This window comes from Drosophila novamexicana, unplaced genomic scaffold (assembly GCF_003285875.2).
Source record: "Drosophila novamexicana strain 15010-1031.04,08,12 unplaced genomic scaffold, DnovRS2.1 tig00000689-arrow-pilon, whole genome shotgun sequence".
In the NCBI taxonomy this organism is placed as follows: domain Eukaryota; kingdom Metazoa; phylum Arthropoda; class Insecta; order Diptera; family Drosophilidae; genus Drosophila; species Drosophila novamexicana.
Window position 1 is genome coordinate 2,948,566 of NW_020824818.1, and position 20,288 is coordinate 2,968,853.

Below are 20,288 nucleotides of genomic sequence, written 5' to 3' on the forward strand. Positions count from 1 at the left end.
TATTTTATAATGACCTGCATATATACATCTATGTATTTACATGTATTCAAACTTATACGCACACAATAAAGCAGAATATTATTCATTTTCGAGGCCAACTAACACAACATTAACTGTTGCATTAAACGTGTTCAACAAAAATAAAAAATTGTTATTTTTTTCGGCCCCTGGCTTAAATATAATTACTATCAAATAGGCTAAATATAAAACAAATTATAGCTCATCCTGGAATATACGATTCTAAAAGTGTCGATAGAAATAACAAGGGGATTAACATTTTTTGTCAAAGTTGATTGGGTTTTAAAATGAAAATATTTGTATTCTTTGCGATTGTATGGACACTCGCATTTCTTACAAGATACTTTTCCAAGATCGGACTTAATTAACCCGAGCTTGAGCCATTTAATAAAAAAAAAAGCTGAGTAAGAGCAGACCTTGCGTCTTGCAGCCAAATTTTCCACTTTAATTCAAGCTACACGCGCATCACTATTTGGCAACAACAGCTCAAAGTCCAGAAGTCTCTCTATTGCAACAACAACAACTCTAGCTCACGCAGTCCATATGTATTGACGAATGTGCATAAGAAGCGTAACAAAATGAGAGTTACAGTTAGGCATCGAGCTGCCATTGCGCATATACATATGTGTGTATGATTGTAGGCAAAGCGAAAATGGTCCAGACAGACAAAAACTAATATGCGAGACGGAGATAGCTAGCTTGGCTGTGTTTTACGTTTACACTCGGCTCGTACGAACATATTCGTAGTAAAATTAAAGGCAAGTTGCAGATCAGATAACTCAGTAGCTGCGTTGTCTGTGCGCCTGGTAGTTAGAGATGGCATTAACGCTTACTTGAAAAAGTGCCGGTGCCTGCTTTCGTTATAATTGAAGCCAAGTTTTATTTCATTTTAACTAAATTTATATGTGAACTAAATAAATAAATGCCAATAAGGAGGCATTAATCTACTTTATATTCCCTCGATCGGCAGATTGGAAGGGTTTTGTTTTCCCATCGATATTCAAGACTGCAACTATTTCAACAGATTTGCAGCTTGTAAGGTCGGACTTTATTTAGCGGCCATATTGTTATTAAATGTTTTTGTAAACTATAACCATGCACATTTTATATGCATTAGATTCACATACAACCAGCATTTAAAAAATTTAGTGTGTGCAAACTCGAGTGCTTGAATGTGCAAGTCGAATTGACTACTGGGGTCAAATAAATGTGCAAGGCGGACGAAAAATAGAGCGATAAGCAAAAACGGTAACTCCTGAGAGCGCGATGCATTGGTAGATAATGCACAGCCACGCATATACACATGCATATGTACGTACATATTTGGCGATTCTCTCCGAACACAGTTATGTATGTGTGTCTGGTTGTGCGTTATCTAGTTATGCATAAGTGTATGTGTGTATGTTCTGAAAAAGAAATCTTTTGAGAGAACGGTTGCCTGCTCAGTTTTCTGTGCGCCGTTTTTGTCGTACGCCCCTTACACAGTCGATTCTCGCACCATTTTAGTTTGCCTCAGGCAGCCAACTTAATGTGATCTTACGCTGCGCGCTGTATTCGTTAAAAGTCTTTTAAGAATACAAATGGACTTTTTCGGGCTACATACATAAATCGTCTAGCTTTCGAATCGCATATACATAGTTTCAAACGTCTACCGGTCAAGACTAATGATTTTCATAAAAAAAGTCGGTCGTTTATTATTTTAAAGTCTTCGGCTGAGGCGCAGCATCGTTCGGTTGCCTATAAATAAGCTAAATGTTGTATAACTTAAATCCGATCCTTTCTAGTCTCCTGCTATTTAGGAGCTATAGTGGCCATTAAACCTTGCAGTTCTTTTATTTGGGCAAATTTAATGGCAACGGATAACTAAGATGGGACTCGAGCCTAGGTATTCACACACAATCAGCAATGAATAAATTCTGTGTTTGCCGAATCGTCTGCTTGAATATGCGAGTCAAATTTACAACTGGGGTCAAACGCACACAGATCTAATGTGCCAGGGCGCAAAGCGGACGATAAACAAAACAATAGCTCGTGAGAGCGCGATTTATTGGTAGATAATCTCTGCATGCCTGTGCATGCATATGCACATCAGTAGGTACATACATACAGATTTGGCGATTCTCTCTGAACACAGTTATGTATGTGTGTCTGGTTGTGCGTTATTTAGTTATGCATAAGTGTATGGGTGTATGTTCTAAAAAAGAAATCTTGTGAGAGAACGGTTGCCTGCTCAGTTTTCTGTGCGCCTTTTTTGTCATCTGCCTTACACAGTCGATTAGAGTACCATTTTAGTTTGACTCAAGCAGCCAATATAATGTGATCTGACGCTGCGCGCTGTAGTCGTTAAAAGTCTTTTAAGAATACAAATGGACTTTCTCGGGTATATATCGTATAGCTTTCAAATCATATGTCTTTTCAAACGTCTACCGGTCAAGAGAAATGATTTGCATAAAAAATGTTGTATTATTTTGGTGTCTTCGGCTGAGGCACAGCATCATTCGGGTACCTATGGCAAACAGCATACGTTTTTTGATTGTTACTCAATATAAAGGTGATTATATTAACAAATGTGCAAACGTAAGTACAAAAGAAGTTCTTTCTTTTTTGGTTCGTATATGTACTATATGTATGTATGCGTTAAGCTAAGCGAGACAACGAGATTATTTAATTCTGTTTAGATGTGTGCTCCCTTTGCACTCGCATTCCCAGTCAAAGTAATTGCAACGAATTCGTACATTACGCTAATACGCAGCTGCCTAATACGCGCACAAAAATGAACCTATTAATTATTTATATGCTCTATAACTTAAGTCAGATCCTAGAGTATTCCTTCCTAGTCTCCTTCGAGTTTGAAACAAAAGTGGTCACTAAAAATTTCTCTTCTAATATTTGACAAATTGGTATGGATAAGACAACAGAATCGTCTGCTTGAATGTGCAAGAAAAATTGACTACTGGGGACAAACTAACACACAAACAAGATGCAATTGAGCGAAGCGGACGAAAAATAGAGAGCGATAAGCAAAAAACAAGAATCTCATAAGAGCGCGATGTATTGATAGATAATGCACGGGCACGCATATACACATACATACATACGTACAGTGTATATTTGGCGATTCGCTTAGCATACACTCGTTTGTAGTGGCGTTTGCTTATGCGTTATCTATTTCGTAAGCTCAAAAGAATGATGCCTCTTGTGATGGTTTACTTGCTCAAGTTTCTGTGCGCCTTTTGTTTCGTCGATTCTCATTCTGTGTGAGTTTGACTCAAGCAGCCAACATAATGTTATGTTACGTTGCGCGATGTAGTCTGTTAAGAACATAATTTGAAAATCTGATGTGAACAATATATACCAATTTTCAAAGGGCTTACTTTTTCGAACAACAGTCGCCAGAGTGCGTTTTATGTACATATATTAACAAATGTGCATGAACAGGTCGCGTAAGCTGCAGAGCAGCCTTAATAGCGCATATACATAGATATGTATTCGGCAAAACGAGACAGCAAGATCATTACAGTCGATTCTGCTGTTAAGCTGCGTTTGCACCCAAAGTTTTGGTCGGTGTATGGGGGAATTCGTATATCAAATCAAATAATTGTTTCCGCCTGGTATTAAGAGGGGTACATGCCATCATATATTTACAGAGGAGCTTATATTTATTTTATTTAAATTAAGATTTGAACTTATTCAAAATATATTCAATAAGTTTATGGAAATGTTGATAAATGTCACTCCTGAATTGATTTGCTTTTTCAGATACCTTTTAATCAGGACCTTCGATTGCCACTAAAATGTTTCAGTGCTAAGAATCAAAACCGAAAACAACATTTTGGGATTTCTCACGACTTCAAAAGGTTGAGCTTTCCCAAAGCGTACTCAATTCCTGCAAGCTTTTGCTATTTATTTTTAATAAATTGCTGAGCTATGGCGGATTTTGTATTTCAAACCCAATCTTATACGGAATTCGACGCTGCCCGTCATAACCATTCTGTTGCTGTTTTCATTGCAACAACCATCATCAATATCGACAGAAATGGATTGAATAATTTTTAAAAGTGCCAACACTAAAATAGATTTACAATTAAGTTTCCCAAGCGTCATTGCGCCCATATGTATCTGTCAATCAAAGCAAAATCTTGGCACTCTGTTCTGCTGAGAGCCACTGTACACTCGTTCTGAGTTAAATTAAAGGAAGGTTCATAGTTGACTTTCATATCCTTGGTATTACCATACCATGATATAGTCCTAGTAAACCCAGAGGACCGACTTTTTGCAAAATGCGCAAGAATGTTGTCCAAAAATATGTATGCTTTTTCTTTCAGCCGCCGATGGCAACTGCCCCGCTCACTGACGGTTCCTAGTTGACTATCATATCCTTGGTTATACCATACCATTGATATAGTCCTTGGAAACCTAAAGGATTAAATCCCTGCAAAGTTTGCATTGAAATGGTCCACAAATATGTATGTTTTTTCTTTCAGCAGCCCCTGTACATGAACTGTAGCTGGAATGCTACTTAACAGCCGTCCTTACAGCACTCCTTTTACAGTACTGTTGCTTAACAGCACTCATTTTAAATGAGTGGCATTTTTGCCCCTTACGGTTATGCAATGAAATTTTTTATTCGAAGATTTTCGTCGACCTGCTGGGCATTTCTGTTCGCCTGGTATTTTGGCTGAATTTGGGACCCAGCCGCCGACGAAGGCGCCCCTTTCGGGTATGCAACAAAAATTTTCGCCCGCTGAAATTTTCTGTCGACCTTCTGGGCATTTCTGTTCGCCTGGTATTTTAGCAGAATTTAAGAAAAATCTCGGCAGCCAGCGGACAGAATTTCAACGACCGTTAATTTTTGAATTTTTTGCAATCCCATATCCCTTGGAGATAAAAAAAACAGGAATTTGTTTGATAATTTTAAATAAATTTATTATTTGTTAAAATTAGTATGTGTTTTTAATTTGAACTAAAAATGATAATATCTGGCATAATAAACGTCCGATCCTGGAAGCAGTAACCTCGTTAGATTCGTAAAAGTCCTTAGAATCGATAAGAGTCCTTGAATCCTGCAAACTGAAACGATAAAAACACAATTGAATTAAAAATGTGATTCCTGATATATAAGGTATTTTGAGGAAAAAAATAGCCATAACTCAGCCATATCCTTGCAGATTTTCAAAGGACATAGTGCGTTAGGATCGTAAGGACCACCTGCACCGAACTGCATTTAAACATTATGGGGTCATCTAAGAATCCTGGACTTGGTAAATTTTCAGTCGCGGGCCGCAAGAAAAATTGACTGAAAACACAAAATTTCAGTGAAATCGCTATATCTCTGAAACTACAAGGACGATCTTGATGTCCTTTGGCCAGTTGGTAGGCCTGGTCCGTACAATTTTTTTGACACATGTCCTGTCAGGATACGCAAGGATACAGCCGAGTTATGGCCTATTTTCTTTATCAAAATTTGTCCTTAAAACTTCGTTGTTTGAAGGACTTTCGTCCTTCAGGTTGTATATTCTTAAATGGGAGGGTGAGGACTATCTGCTGTCCAAAGGACATCCCGATAGTCCTTCAAATGGCGAAGATAGTCCCGAATTTTTCGATTTTTGGCCATTTTCTGACTAAACCCCTGTAATAAATTTTAGTAAAATTTTTTGTCGAATCTTGGAAATCCTTGAATGCCAATCGATAGTCCTGCTCCTCACGAGCTCAAAAAGGTATATCCTTCCGATATCCTTAAGGATATGACCGAGTAATGGCTAAAAATAGAATGTCCTTTTTAGAAAAATTGCCATAGCTCAGCCATATCCTGGCGGATTTTGGAAGGACTTGGTCCGTTAGAATCGTAAGGACGAACTGCATCGAACTGCATTTAAAAATTTAAGGATCCGACAAATTTCAGCGGAGGGTGCAAGGATACAAGTTTAACTAAGACAATCCTTGATATCTTGGAAACTACAGGGACGATTTTAAAGTCCTTCGGCAAGCTGGTAGCCCTGCTCATTGGGAGTTGTTTAACACAGAGTTCCCCAGGAGCCGCAAGGATATGGCCAAGTTACAGGCATTTTTGTGTAAACATAAATGTATCCTTTTCTTTGGTGATTGAAGGACATTCGTCCTTTTCTTTGTGTATTCTGAATGGGTGTGGTGGGGCCTGTCTGCTGGCCAAAGGACACCAGAATAGTCCTCAAATTGGACAAGCTATAGCCAGTTTTTTGATAAATGAGCTTTTTGAAAAAATTAGTCGTATCTTGGAAGCTACAAGGACAATGGCAAAGCTAATCAGCCAGTTGATAAATCTGGTCAATATATATGACAAAGAACGCGTCGAGGCAACAGAACTGTGCTTAAGTTTTAAGACAAACACCGTACATGAAAATGAGAGTCAGATAATACATACTTTGTTGAAAGTACCAGCAAATTTGTAGGGCGTGGCAGCGCAGAGTCGAAAACACAAGAAATCCAGCGTAATTCCCGGCCCGTGGCCTCATACCTGAGTCCAAATAGTGCAAATACCTTCCATTCGGCAAGCTCGGCATACACAAAACGGAAAAGCTGTAGATCCAAAATTGCCTGCAATTTTGGAGTAATGTAATATGAATCGAAAGACCTTTGACGTATGCTCTTACCTAGTATCACAGCGAATAGCCTTCTCTCTTTCACTTAATCCTCCCAAGAATTGCGACCTACGAAAGATAAAAGCGTCAGTTATACACAAAAACATTTTTACATATCAATTATTTACTCACTTCAACGTCTTCAAATGTGCTTGGGTAATGTGCACTATTGAATTGCCACTCAAGCGCAAAAGATATGATAGGGAACCGAATGGTGATGATCCTTATCCAGAGGCACCAAAATCATAAAAGGTTTACGCTTTGAGTTTTTCAAAGGACCTTGTACTAGCCGAGCGCAAAGATCATCTTCGTCGATCGCATATAGAAGTTATGGACTCCAGTCGCTGACCGTCATGAAAACGCAATTTTTTAACAGAACTCTGCTTAAATCTGGAAACAAATGATATTAATTAATACAAAAATAATGAGGTTCAAATTGACATACTTAGCCATGAGTACCGGTAAATTTGGAACGCATGGCAGCGGCATAGTCGCCGGCACAGGATATCCAATATAGTTCACATCCTGTAGCTTCACCTTTAGCTGGGGGCTGGAAATTACAACGGAGATCTTGGTCACGGCGATAGAGGAAAAGCAAACAGCCTTTTTCCGGTTTCACAATGGAATTACCTTAATTACATTAAGGTTAGTGGAAGACGTGCAACATGTGCAAACTCGACCTGGCTATAACCAAGATGTTGATACAAAATCACCTGAAATTATGGATAAATATAATATGAACTGAAAGACCTTTGACATATGCTCTTACTTTGTTACACTGCCAGCAGTCTGTTCAGGCACCATCATCGCAGTCAGCGCGAAAGATAGCTGGTGCGCTCTCCGTATCCAGTTAATCCTCGCAAGATTAGCAGAATACTGGAAAAGTAAAAGCGTCAAAACACAATACGGAAAACATTGTTTTATATCAAATATATACTTAAGAGAAGCAACAAATGAGTTTGGGTAATGTTCGCCCAACGTAGTTCACAGTCCGTCTTCACAGCTTCATCTTCATCCAAGTTGTCGAAAGCAACGGGGCCCTGGCCACGGCAGGCGTTATTTTATATTTAGGTATATTGTGCCTAACATAAATGTGGTTGCATATTTAAACTAAGTGCATTGCGCCTAGATAACATGCCCAAAACGGCAACGTTGTTGAGCCGAAATCTCCTGCAATTGTGGAATTATGTAATATGAACTGCAAGACCTTTGACATATGCTCTTACCTTGTATCACAGCGACCAGCCTGACGTGGAGCCATCGCAGTAAAAAGTAGAAGAAATGCATTACTGAGCATCTGCCTTATACTCAAAAGAACGCTAGAAATGATAAAACCAAAAACAAACATTTTTGTATATCATTTATATACTTGGGAGGAGCAACAAATGAGTTAAGTCAGTGTGCACTATTGAATCGTAAATATAGTTAATAGACCTGTTTTGAAGTAGTTTGCAAACTGGATAATTTACAATTATATTCTTAAGTCTTTTAAAGACTACAACGCGCAGCGTAATATCACATTAAATTTGCTGATGGACACAAACTAACACAGAATGAGCATCGCTTTAGAATGCGAGAGCTGAAGAAATACAAACCGCACAAGCACACACACACACAAACGAGTGTGAGCGGAGAGAATCGCCAAATCTGTATGTATGTACCTACTGATGTGCATATGCATGCACAGGCATGCACAGATTATCTACCAATAAATCGCGCTCTCACGAGCTATTGTTTTGTTTATCGTCCGCTTTGCGCCCTGGCACATTAGATCTGTGTGCGTTTGACCCCAGTTGTAAATTTGACTCGCATATTCAAGCAGACGATTCGGCAAACACAGAATTTATTCATTGCTGATTGTGTGTGAATACCTAGGCTCGAGTCCCATCTTAGTTATCCGTTGCCATTAAATTTGCCCAAATAAAAGAACTGCAAGGTTTAATGGCCACTATAGCTCCTAAATAGCAGGAGACTAGAAAGGATCGGATTTAAGTTATACAACATTTAGCTTATTTATAGGCAACCGAACGATGCTGCGCCTCAGCCGAAGACTTTAAAATAATAAACGACCGACTTTTTTTATGAAAATCATTAGTCTTGACCGGTAGACGTTTGAAACTATGTATATGCGATTCGAAAGCTAGACGATTTATGTATGTAGCCCGAAAAAGTCCATTTGTATTCTTAAAAGACTTTTAACGAATACAGCGCGCAGCGTAAGATCACATTAAGTTGGCTGCCTGAGGCAAACTAAAATGGTGCGAGAATCGACTGTGTAAGGCGGACGACAAAAACTGCGCACAGAAAACTGAGCACAAGATTACTTTTTCGGAGCATAAGCCCATACACTTTTGCATAAATAGATAACGCACAACCAGACACACATACATAAATGTGTTCGGAGAGAATCGACAAATATGTACGTACATATGCATGTGTATATGCGTGGCTGTGCATTATCTACCAATGCATCGCGCTCTCAGGAGTTACCGTTTTTGCTTATCGCTCTATTTTTCGTCCGCCTTGCACATTTATTTGACCCCAGTAGTCAATTCGACTTGCACATTCAAGCCTCGAGTTTGCACACACTTAATTTTTTAAATGCTGGTTGTATGTGAATCTAATGCATATAAAATGTGCATGGTTATAGTTTTCAGAAATAGCCCGATCTTGACAAGATGCTTATTATTTGAAAAAGTTCCAGTCTACTAAATTGATAGTAAAAAAAATATAAGAAAACTATTTCCAATCTAAATATAAGAATCAAAAACCCGATCGTGGGAATTTATAATAGATTATCGTCTACTTATTGTAATTTATTTACTTTATTAAAGCCGTTAAGTTTCTTTTTTATGAATAACCTTAAATAAAATGTAGTTAAAATAAAGTAAAATTTCTCTATAATTATGACGATAGCAGGCACTGGCACTTTTTCAAGTAAGCGTTAAGTGCCATCTCTAACTACCAGGCGCACAGACAACGCAGCTACTGAGTTATCTGATCTGCAACTTGCCTTTAATTTTACTACGAATATGTTCGTACGAGCCGAGTGTAAACGTAAAACACAGCCAAGCTAGCTATCTCCGTCTCGCATATTAGTTTTTGTCTGTCTGGACCATTTTCGCTTTGCCTACAATCATACACACATATGTATGTGCGCAATGTCAGCTCGATGCCTAACTGTAACTCTCATTTTGTTACGCTTCTTATGCACATTCCTCAATACATATGGACTGCGAGAGCTAGAATTGTTGTTGTTGCCATAAGGAGAATTACAGTAAGGTTGTCGAATAGTGATGCCTGTTTAGCGCTTATTTACTTGGCCAGATTTAGCCAAATAACACAAAATCCGCTAAAGCTCAGCTGATTATTCTCAATGGCTTTAGCTTGGGTAAACTAAGTCGGATCTGGGAGACATACATACGTAACCTTTTGGGAACATAAAATGTTCGTGTTAGCTGAAACATGCGATGCATCGAATATATCGATGTTGTTACAATAGCTTGGTTTCAGAGTTGTGCTCTGCGTGTGGGTGTGATTTGCACGGACCCATATTGAACACGCACAAAAGATAGTTTTGCAGCACGGCTCTGGCGTGCCACGGAAAAAAACATGACCCATTGTCCTATTCACAAATCTCTGTGCTAAAATTTCTGTGCTAAATCTCTGTCACTTTTTCCAAGTTTCATATTTTAGTCTGTCAATTTAATCTACGTCGATATGCTCGGCTGCCGCATAATTTATAACCTGTTTAATATAATAATTTGCTCAACCCAAAGAGTAAAATGTTGTCAGGCCCATTTGGCAGATGGCAGGAAATAAGCATCTAAATGGCTCGAATCGCATTTCGCAACTGTTGGACTCGATTGCCACACCCACACACTCACGCGCACACAAACACACAAACACACACACAACCACACACACACACAGCTTGGCAGCCGTTTGAACGGAAGTGCTTTTAATTAGCCCACAAAAGCACAGTGGGCCAAGGGGCTGGGGCGTCGGAGAACTAGATGAAGATTGGATGAAAGTGCACATATTTAATTAAAGCTTTTGAATTAGTTTTCAATGAATGTGCTCAATGGCCGAACGACGCAGACAGTTTAGAAATCTCAACGCAATCTCCTTTTGCTCTAGGAGCGGCCTGTGGGGATATTTGCTGCAGCTGCGCGACGTTCTGGCCCATGAGGAGAAACTTTTTATATTTTTCTCATATTCCATCAACTTTTCACCATTGCTTATTAAATGCGTCTTACAGTTATGAGCTAACTTTTCGACAGCAGATTTCCACGTACAGCTGCCTGATGACATCATCATTAGGCAGCAGGAGCCTTCTCCTGGTCCTGGAACTGCGTATGCCTCCTATGCATATTTCATAGGCCTGCATTCAAATCTACTGTATCTACCCTGTACCTTAAATATGTGAAAAAGTTTGTGTAGACATACTTGACCCATGATATTCAAATTGTTTGGATCAGAGCTAAGAAAAAGCCCTGTAATCTATTTACTTTCCCAACAAAATGACTCATTTTGGATTTTGATTTTTGGCATAAGCTTAGATTGAATCTTTTGCCGATATGTGCCTGGGTATCTTCTAGTCGGATACTTGACTAAAGCATGCTTGTTTGCTTTTAGCTTTTTACGCGGCCATATTGACAGCGCAAATACTTGAAATGACAGATTTAAACTCTTTAAGCGCCGCCGAAAAGTATGCTATAAATTCTAAAGACAATGATTAGGCTAGAAAGGAAATAAAAGAAAACTGAAAATATGGAGACGAGTAGGTCGTGGTTATTGTAAATTTCCACGCCAAACGCTTTAAGTGCAGTCGTCTTTCCCTTTTCCTTCACTTTCTCTCTCTTACGCTGGCTGATTCCGTCCCTCTTTGCCTGAATAAGATACTTAGGAGATTTGGCAAACCTTTTCGGGACATTTCTTGCTAATGCGCTCATTATAAATACATGATAAGGAGCAGAGTTCTCCCTTGGCTGAGCCGCACAAAATGAAATGTCATAGAGCTAACAGAGGGCTGCAAGAATTTACTTTTACTTTCATTTTCACTTTCTCGCAGCATTCGCCGCAAAAACGTCATCATAACAACTTTGTTGACTGGCTTTTTAGGGCAAGTCCCCATTTCGCCCTCTCGGAATAGCCTTGACTGTCGAACCGTAACCCAAGCAACAAAAAAAAAAAAAAGCATGGAACCCTTGGCCTTTTGTTTAGGGGCTAAAATACTTTCGCTGTCGCCGTCGCATTCGGTTTCTCTCTCGCTTGTGGATTTTGGCTCAGTTTAGGGGTCCTGCCAGCGGGGTTTTCCGGCTGCACAGGCCAAAAACCGCAGAGTCATAAGCCCATTAGCCTTGCTGGGCATTGTTTTATGTATCTACCTATACCTATAACATGCCCTTCCTCCTGCCCGGGCATGTACCTGCTCTACGAGCTCATATGACGTTGCCTTTTGCTCTGCTGATGCGGAAAATGAGCAAGGAAATATAAACGCCCACACACACACACGCACAGATACGCACACAACAAGGACAGCAAAGTCGACAAGGTCTTGTTAGTTAAATTATGCATAAATGCGGCAACATGAGTGGGCGTGTCCTGCGCCTACACTTGCCAAACACAATAGTTTGCGCACATTTGCAGCAGGCAACGAAATTGCGTATACGAAACGTGTGCCACAATTTAAGTTAGACGGAAATCTCGTTCTTTAACAGCCAGCAAACAAAACTAATGAGGGCAAGCCGTATGCCAATGAAATCTACGATAAATGTAAATACTAGCACGCAAATCAGTAAATGCCAAAACCGACAAGGACCAAATGCAAATACACAAAACCTAACAGCCATATTGAACAGAATATTGAACAAAGGTGATAACCGGTTGAGCAAATAGATAAACAATAACAAATGAAGCCAAAGCCAAAACAACTATGCCAGAAATAATGCGTCGATTATAAACGGAGAATAAATAGTAAAGTCTTTTCGATCTGAGCAAAATAATCCTTTGGCTTTTTACTCTTAATTAAATTAAATTCGATTCGTGAGCATAAAATTGAAGTTTCTGTGACTATCAATTATTTAAATTGCCTTTAGAGCTTCTCAATATGTTGACTAATTATAGTTGATTACATTTTTATAAATATTTGTAAAAGTATATCTTTGAAAAGATGAAAGCTTCCAGCTCAAATATCTAGTAATTATATTTTTACTTGTATTGATTCAAATTTGTGCTTAAATTGTTATTTAAACTTTTGTGTATATTAATGAACTCATAGGTCAAGGCAAACTAAATTTGAAACCCTAAAGAAGCTCCTTTTAAGTTGGTTGAAATGTTACCAATTTGTATCTACCTTAAAACGCTTTACATCTATAATTTTTCAATATTCTGCTCTTTGTTTTAACGCAAAGTTGTGCGGAAATCGTTTTGCAATAAACATTTTCATAAAAATATGAATATAACGCATACGCCGCGTGATCCATACCAAACGGAATGGGATGTAGGAAAAATGAAAAGTAAACAATTCATGCACTAAATTGAAATGCAAAGCATGTGCCACAGTGTCTGTCGGTCTGTCTGTCCGTCTTTCTATCTGGCTGTACGAATACTTTTATCTGCGGACTGTAACGAACGACTGCCATTTCTTATGTTTTCGTCGTACTCTCTCCTCCATCTTAATAAATAAATTCTTGCAAATTTTCTGTAAAAAATGAGAATGAAGAGGAAAAGCTAAGGAAAACGTGGCAAGGAAAAGTGCACGAAATTTCGTCTTGAGCGAAACAAACGAAAACAAATGGGCAGACCAGGGAACAGACAGACAGACAGACAGACAGACAAAACGAATGAGAAAGAGACAAATGCAAACGACGGGGCAGCCATTTTTATGGTGCTAAAGGATAAGTGTATTGCAACAACAACAACAACACGTATATGCAGACGACTTCCATTCACTGGATGTCGTGGAGATAGAGCGGGACAGGGAGAGGTATATTTTCTGGTGCCGTTTTAAGTTTCCTGCGGCGCGTGTAAAGCGTTGAACATTTTTAATGTCCATCTGCGTGCAGATTAGCATAAAAGCAGCTGACTGGATGGAGCCCCTTCCCCAGCCCCACTGAGCACACTTTAGCAGCTAGCCATGTGCCTGACCCGCCCATCTTGGATTTTGCCTGGTTTTTTATGGACATACCCGTTCGGACGACGAGCTGGCGAAGCGCCGACCCGACCCTGTGTCCATGGGGCGTGCGGTGTCGTTTTATGTCTGCTTAGCTTTAAGTACGCAACCATTAAACAATTTTTGAAATGGCTTGATTTTTCGTTGTACATAGAGAGCTTACAAGTTTTATGATCTTTAAAGAACAGAATCTAGCTAGGATTAGGCGAGGTGTGGCAGTAGTTGGTTGACAAAAGGATATGAAGATATGCAACTATGTGAGTTGAGCTTTTATTGAGGACGACAAGGACTTGCTTTATAATATGAGACTCAATGACAGTTGACTTTTTTGATGCACTAGAAAACTATAAAAAGGAACAGTCTGTGCGGTAAAAATGGCTTTACAAGTTTAAAAGTCAACAGATTGGCAAACTGTATTAAAAAAGTAACATTCTGTTCTTCTCAATGTGAATGGTTTCCAAATATATATATTCAAACATATTATTAAGAAATTGTATATGCCTTCTTACTTCATTCATAGTATGATTGCACTTCCATCCTAGTCATTAGTTATACTGATAATTAAAAAAAAAAAAGTACGACATATGTTTTATACGACCTACCTTAATTTCCGGCAACTAATCACATTTAAATATATTTCCATGCTCCACAGAATGCGCTCGTTTATTGAGGAGAACGAGAAGAATGATCCATTGATTAATGCTCCGGATAAAAAGAACAATCCGTGGGCTGAAAAGGGCAAATGTATCATCATGTAATATTATCGCAAACCACAGAAATACCGTAATGATGAACATCCAAACAACAACAACAATAATAACAATAACAACAACAGCAGCAGCAGCAACATCAAAACCAATTCAGCTAACATTACAACAACAGCAACAAATCAATTCCAAAATAATGACAACTATTTAGCGAGCAATCGATGTAGCAGCCAAGCATCCAATTCCCTAGATCTAGTACCGGTAGAGCTGCAGCATTACAACAACAACTACTACTATTATTACAACTACAATTTGAGCTATGCACCGCCGCCGGCAGCACCACACGAGTGCCTACTCGGGGGGCCCAAGGGGCGCCTCCAGCAACTGAAGCGTCGCACACGCCACGAGCTACAACAGTGGCCGCTGCTCATGCAGCTGGTGGTGCTCGTCCTGTGGCTGCATGGCAAATTCTGGCAGATCGTGAACGAGCAGATCCTGATGCACCGCAGGCGCTGGCATTAAGTGGCGAACAGCAGCAGATGCAGAAGTTGGGGCAACTTGTTTGGTATGCCGTGAGATCTATGCTTAAGTTCATAATTATTCTACTCTTTCCAAGTCAATCTTAATAAATATAATCACAATATGCAGCATACTCTAAATGCTACCCCCAAAGACAACAGATTTCTAGACAAATCAACAACAACAACAACAATAGCTCGCAGTACAAGTACAGCAACAACAACAACAACAACAACATTAATGGGTACTCGTTCTTGTACTCGTTTCATTGTACATCGTACGCTCTCATCGCTGTCGCTGTCGCTGTCGTCTCGTTTCTATCTCTCTCTCCCTCTCTCTTTGTTGAACTATCGCACCACACTCGCTATCGCTCGTTCTCGTCGTTAATCTACTCGTAGCTCGCTCGCTCGTTCATCTCTACGTTTCTTTCTAGCTATCGTCTGTAGTCGTTATAGATCTTTCAGTTGAAGCATGCAATACATTTGTAGTTCCTTTGCTTTAATGTTTTCTTAGATTTCCTTTATTCATATATTATTTATTACATCATCATCATCATATCATCAACGAATCCCAGCCCACACGATCCACACATTGGGCGACAGCGCTAACTATCATATCCAATGCTAGAAATGTCTAAATTGCCTATATGTTAAGCCTCGATAAATGTAACCCACCCATCAAACTATCTAGTCAAGAAAACGTAAACCAAACTGTTTGCAACAATTTTTGGTAACCCTAGATGCATATTTTAACCGTTTTATTTAACCTATTTATGGGCAGCATTTTACACATGGCTTTCGTTTGGCTAGCCTAAGAAATCACTGAAAGCGGAATGTGGGCATGAAACAAACGATCTTGCTGTTTCATTCCCAGCGTTCCCACTTAAACGTACGTTCTTAAGCTTGTCAAACAAAACGAACCTATTTTGTAATGAGTTTTTGACATAACCCAGCTGCTAAATACAATTACAACAGGCTGGAATGTGGGCATGAAACAAACGATCTTGCTGTTTCATACCCAACGTTTCAGTGCTGTGCGTACTGTGTGAATTGCAGTGCTTAAAGTTTGCCAAACAAAACAATTTATAAACGATTTTGAGATAAGTTTTTGACAAGCTGCTAAAAAACATAAGATATTTATCGGGTGGACCTAAACCACATAGTTCCGATCTAGTAGCACATTATACATTAATATTTTATGTACTTAGTGAAGAGAAGAACACGTATTTTGTGTAGCGCTTTCTTTTTAGCAAATGCGAAGGCAAACGCAAACCGATAGACAATTTTACGTATGGTTTTCTATTAAGAATATACTTATATATTAAAATACATACTTATATGAATACGAATATGATTTTGTATACAATATATGCATATATATACAAATATATGTTTAGTCAAACGAAACTATTTAAACGAAAGGCAGACGCTGTAGTTACTGAACGATAATATTTATTTAGTTTTAATGCTATGTTTGTCATTAACTAGTCAGATATTATTATATACGCAAAACACAACAATAACAAAGATACACTCGAAGTATACACACGATAACGATTAATGTAGTGCGATTAAAACCATGATATCTACATGTATGGCAAATAGTTGAAACCCACTTAGTAGAAACCAAATCGAATATTTTAAAAAAGCAGTCGAAAATCCATTGCGAAGTCAGCATTAAACTTTATATCGTATATATAAAACTTCAAATGGACTAGACAAGCTGATTTTCGGAAGGCAAAGAATGCTAATTATACATAAATTAACAGTTATATATAGTATACTATTTTGAAAATGAGGCGCTGTTCAGCTGTTTGAAACAAGAGCAAACACATAAGTAGTACTTGTGTATATACTATATATATACATACGTATACAATATCTTTAAATTGGTTTACGTTTAATCAAATGCTAAGTTATGCCTATGATTTCAATTAAACATAATTAGTGTTATAATTTTAGCAGAAAGTTAAAAGACAACAACAGAAAACACGACACTACACTACACAAAATACACTCGTCAAAAATGAGGTTACCAAAAGAAGAAGAACATTTATGAAAATACAATTCGAACAGTAAATGTAGCGACAACAAGCACATTTGACTTTAAGATAAAAAAGACACAACAAACAAACAAAAGTAGAAAATTGAAAAACGAGCGTAAATTTAATTAAAAATAAGTCGCGCAAAACAACAACAACTTAACTAAAAAGTATGCAAAACAAAAGTTAAAACTTACAAAACTTAAAAACTTATAATAATAAGAGCAGCAGAACTACAGCAAAGTTATTTGAGAAGCAGAAGTAAAGTACGAGTAGCTGAGGTACTACAGTAAATTAAACAACAGCCTGCCCAAACGAGGAACGGCAGAGACCGGAACAACGGAATGGAGCAAAATCATAAAACCGATAATCCACAAAACGTAGATGCAAAAACCAACGTAGCAGTAAGCAACATTGTGGAATAAACGTAGTGCAGTAATCAATTAACAAGATCTAGGGAATTCACACAAAAACAAAAACCGAAACGAAAGCCAAACATTTGGGCAATGAAATGCATGAAATGAAACGCGCTCAGCGTCAATAGCACAAAGTAGCAGCCAGCTACAAGGCGTGAACCAAGCTGCACTTTAAATCTACATATACAACACATATTAATTAATTAAGGTATTGGTGGTTACAGAAAAAAAAAAAAAAAACAATTAAACAATTATATAAAGTAACGAATTAAAATTTGAAACATTGCTAGCGAAACGATGGAACAGTATAATCAAAAAAGCAGAGCCAAGTCAAGTATACGCAATTGCTGAATTGCCGCGGCTCGCAGACATGGAAACGATTGGCATATGAAACACGCAGCGTTGCCAGACAGCGCCTTGCTTCAAATGCCACCCGTTGCGTGGCTGGGTAACAGTTTAAATCAAAGAAAAATGTTCAAGCTAAATTATAAATGTATTGTAAGTAGGGGTCTATTGCTTTAAGCACTTCAATTGTGCCACACAGTTAGCCTAGACAATTGGATTTCCGATAAAACGTTTTCCCGAGGGTTTCCATAAGTCCAGCGTTGCCACTGTTCAAGAGCGCATTAAGCACGCTGAGTAGTCTGGCAAGGAGTCCAGACGAAACGGGTGTGAGGGTGCCACGAAAATTGTGCAGAGCACCGTTGGGCCGAGAGTATTGAAATTTTGAGAAGTCTCCCAATGCAATGTCATACATTTTCGTTGGCTAGGCTCTCGTTGTGGCATAAGGTTTGCTCAAAGCACACGCACTCTCAAAATATTTAATCGAAAAATGCGTTTATTCAAAATCGTTTTTTAAATTAGTCAAAACTACAACAACAAAAATCCACAAAAATTAATGTTGAGGGTCATATGAGATGTGGAAAGTTAATGGAAAGTTAAATAACAAGATATATTAAACATACATTTTAGTGATTTTTCCAAAGTTCTAACATTACAATATACGAAAAATTATAAATGTTACAATTTAAATATATTTATTAATTCAATATACATATATATACACATATATAAACATATGTAAACGTATATAGTCAAATATTTAAAAACCAGTTAATAATATTACATAACTACTCATGAATTGATGAAGAAATGTGCATGTTATGTAACAACTCAACTCAATTAATCTAGCTGCTAAGTGATGGCCGTTGGCAGTGTTGCGAAACGACACGACAAAAAGTACAGCATGTGCCAAAAGTTGGTGCGCCAGAGTCAAAGCGAAAATATAATTATTATATACTATTATAGAAATCAATTCTCTAGCATGTAAGTTGGTGTTAAAGTTCATTCCAAGCGTTTAAATTTAATATATAAGTACATATATTATATGGGCATACCAATTATATAACGAAATATTACTATGTGTATTGCTTAAATGAATGCAAAAGTTACCATTCACAAAAATACAAAACTTATTGTTACAATTTAAGCTATTAAGTCACGTAACTATTAAGATATATGGACATATAGATTAATACCTAATTTTAGAAAAAATGATTGATTCTTAAACTTGTCGAAATGCGAACTCTAAAGACAAAAACAACAACACGGTGCCGCACAACATCCAAGGCTAAACCAGAAACCAAACAACAACAAAACAATTATAATTTAGAAAGAAAAAACATAATTAAAGCCTAGCTAGTAAGTGAATTTTAACGCAGCAAAACCAAATAACAAACGAACAAAATATACCATACGTCAAAAACATTACCAGAAAGAACAGAAACCGAAAATTAAAATCGAAAAACAAAACACACTCAAATATTATAACATGTATTTAGCTGTTAAACAACAACTATTAAACAAAAAAAAACTTTTAAGAACAAAAGGCAAACAGCAAACAGCAAAAAAAAAACCAAAAACCATAAGTATGATTATCATTAAAGGAACTTCTCTAAATAAAAGTAAACTTTGAAAATCCTTAGCGGAGAAAACTACCCTCTCTATAAAAAAAAAAACAAAACTAAAAACTAACAAAAATTGCGCTTGTGTTTTATTTTTGATCCCTCCGTCTATAAGAATCCACCAGCACAGAAAATACTAAACCTGGTATTGCTTTGAATTCCCCGTATGGTATGATGATGCTGCTAAGTTATGCTTTTATTTCGACTCTGCTGAAGCTTTGCTTAACAGTATATTTTTGGTATTTATTTGCATTTAATTTCAGTATTTTTGGTATTTTTGTTTTGTTGAATGCTCTTTTACTCAGGCTGTATATAACTGCGCAGACATTTAGCTGGAATATTAAAATGTACATTTCATGAACCGAGAATTCAACGTTGGCAATTCCGTGACATGATCTTGGTTGACAGGTGTCTTCGGTTTGTCAGTAAGTATTTGGGGGAGTTGGGAGTACATCAGGCGGCTAATGTTTAAGAAAATGCATCTGTTGTTGCAAACTTTTCCGAGCTTGTCTAGCCAGCCAGCCAGCCAGTTGATAAGCAGGCAGGCAACAAACTTTACAGCAGGACAAGTTTGCACTTGATGCCTGCGATAATGCGCCGCTGCAAGTTCTGGCAAAAGTTTTGCGAGCAAGTTCCATGTAATTAGCAAACGGTGCGTATGCGTAATGAAATTATGTTCAAGTAAGTGCAAAACAGCTGCAGAAGAAATACTACTCGAAAAAAATTAACGCGAAAGTATCTCGAAATGCAGACAATACCAAAGAACGGGCAGAGTTTGCGGACATTGACAATGACAGCTGCTACAGCTGACCCTGTCCAACTGGAAATT

The 20,288-nt window shown here is 38.0% G+C and overlaps 2 protein-coding genes and 1 long non-coding RNA gene across 5 annotated transcripts in view; 2 read left to right on the forward strand and 1 right to left on the reverse strand.

Moving 5' to 3' along the window:
• Positions 1-14,588, forward strand: part of LOC115763065 (guanine nucleotide-binding protein subunit gamma-e) — a 60,084-nt gene extending 45,496 nt beyond the window's left edge. Inside the window, exon 3 of one of the 2 annotated variants that reach the window (XM_030705489.1) lies at positions 14,465-14,570. In XM_030705489.1, the coding sequence (XP_030561349.1) occupies positions 14,465-14,570 (106 nt within the window). Of the gene's footprint in view, positions 1-14,464 lie in introns of both variants that reach the window. The other variant, XM_030705490.1, reaches the window with a different exon arrangement.
• Positions 4,962-14,493, reverse strand: LOC115763066. Of its 2 annotated transcripts, none has more exons than XR_004017853.1 (9): positions 14,415-14,493; positions 7,862-7,954; positions 7,573-7,805; positions 7,405-7,511; positions 7,081-7,348; positions 6,768-7,025; positions 6,648-6,704; positions 6,419-6,591; positions 4,962-5,088 (listed from the first exon to the last, which is right to left on the reverse strand). It is a non-coding gene; the product is annotated as an uncharacterized LOC115763066 (long non-coding RNA). The 2 variants fall into 2 exon arrangements; XR_004017854.1 differs by lacking the exon at positions 14,415-14,493 and adding an exon at positions 8,507-8,731.
• Positions 14,571-17,217, forward strand: LOC115763277 (serine/threonine-protein kinase atg1-like; the record flags this gene model as incomplete). Its single annotated transcript, XM_030705756.1, has 1 exon — positions 14,571-17,217. A coding segment is annotated over one exon (471 nt), but the record flags the coding sequence as incomplete, so codon positions are not given.
• Between the last annotated feature and the right edge of the window lie 3,071 nt (positions 17,218-20,288).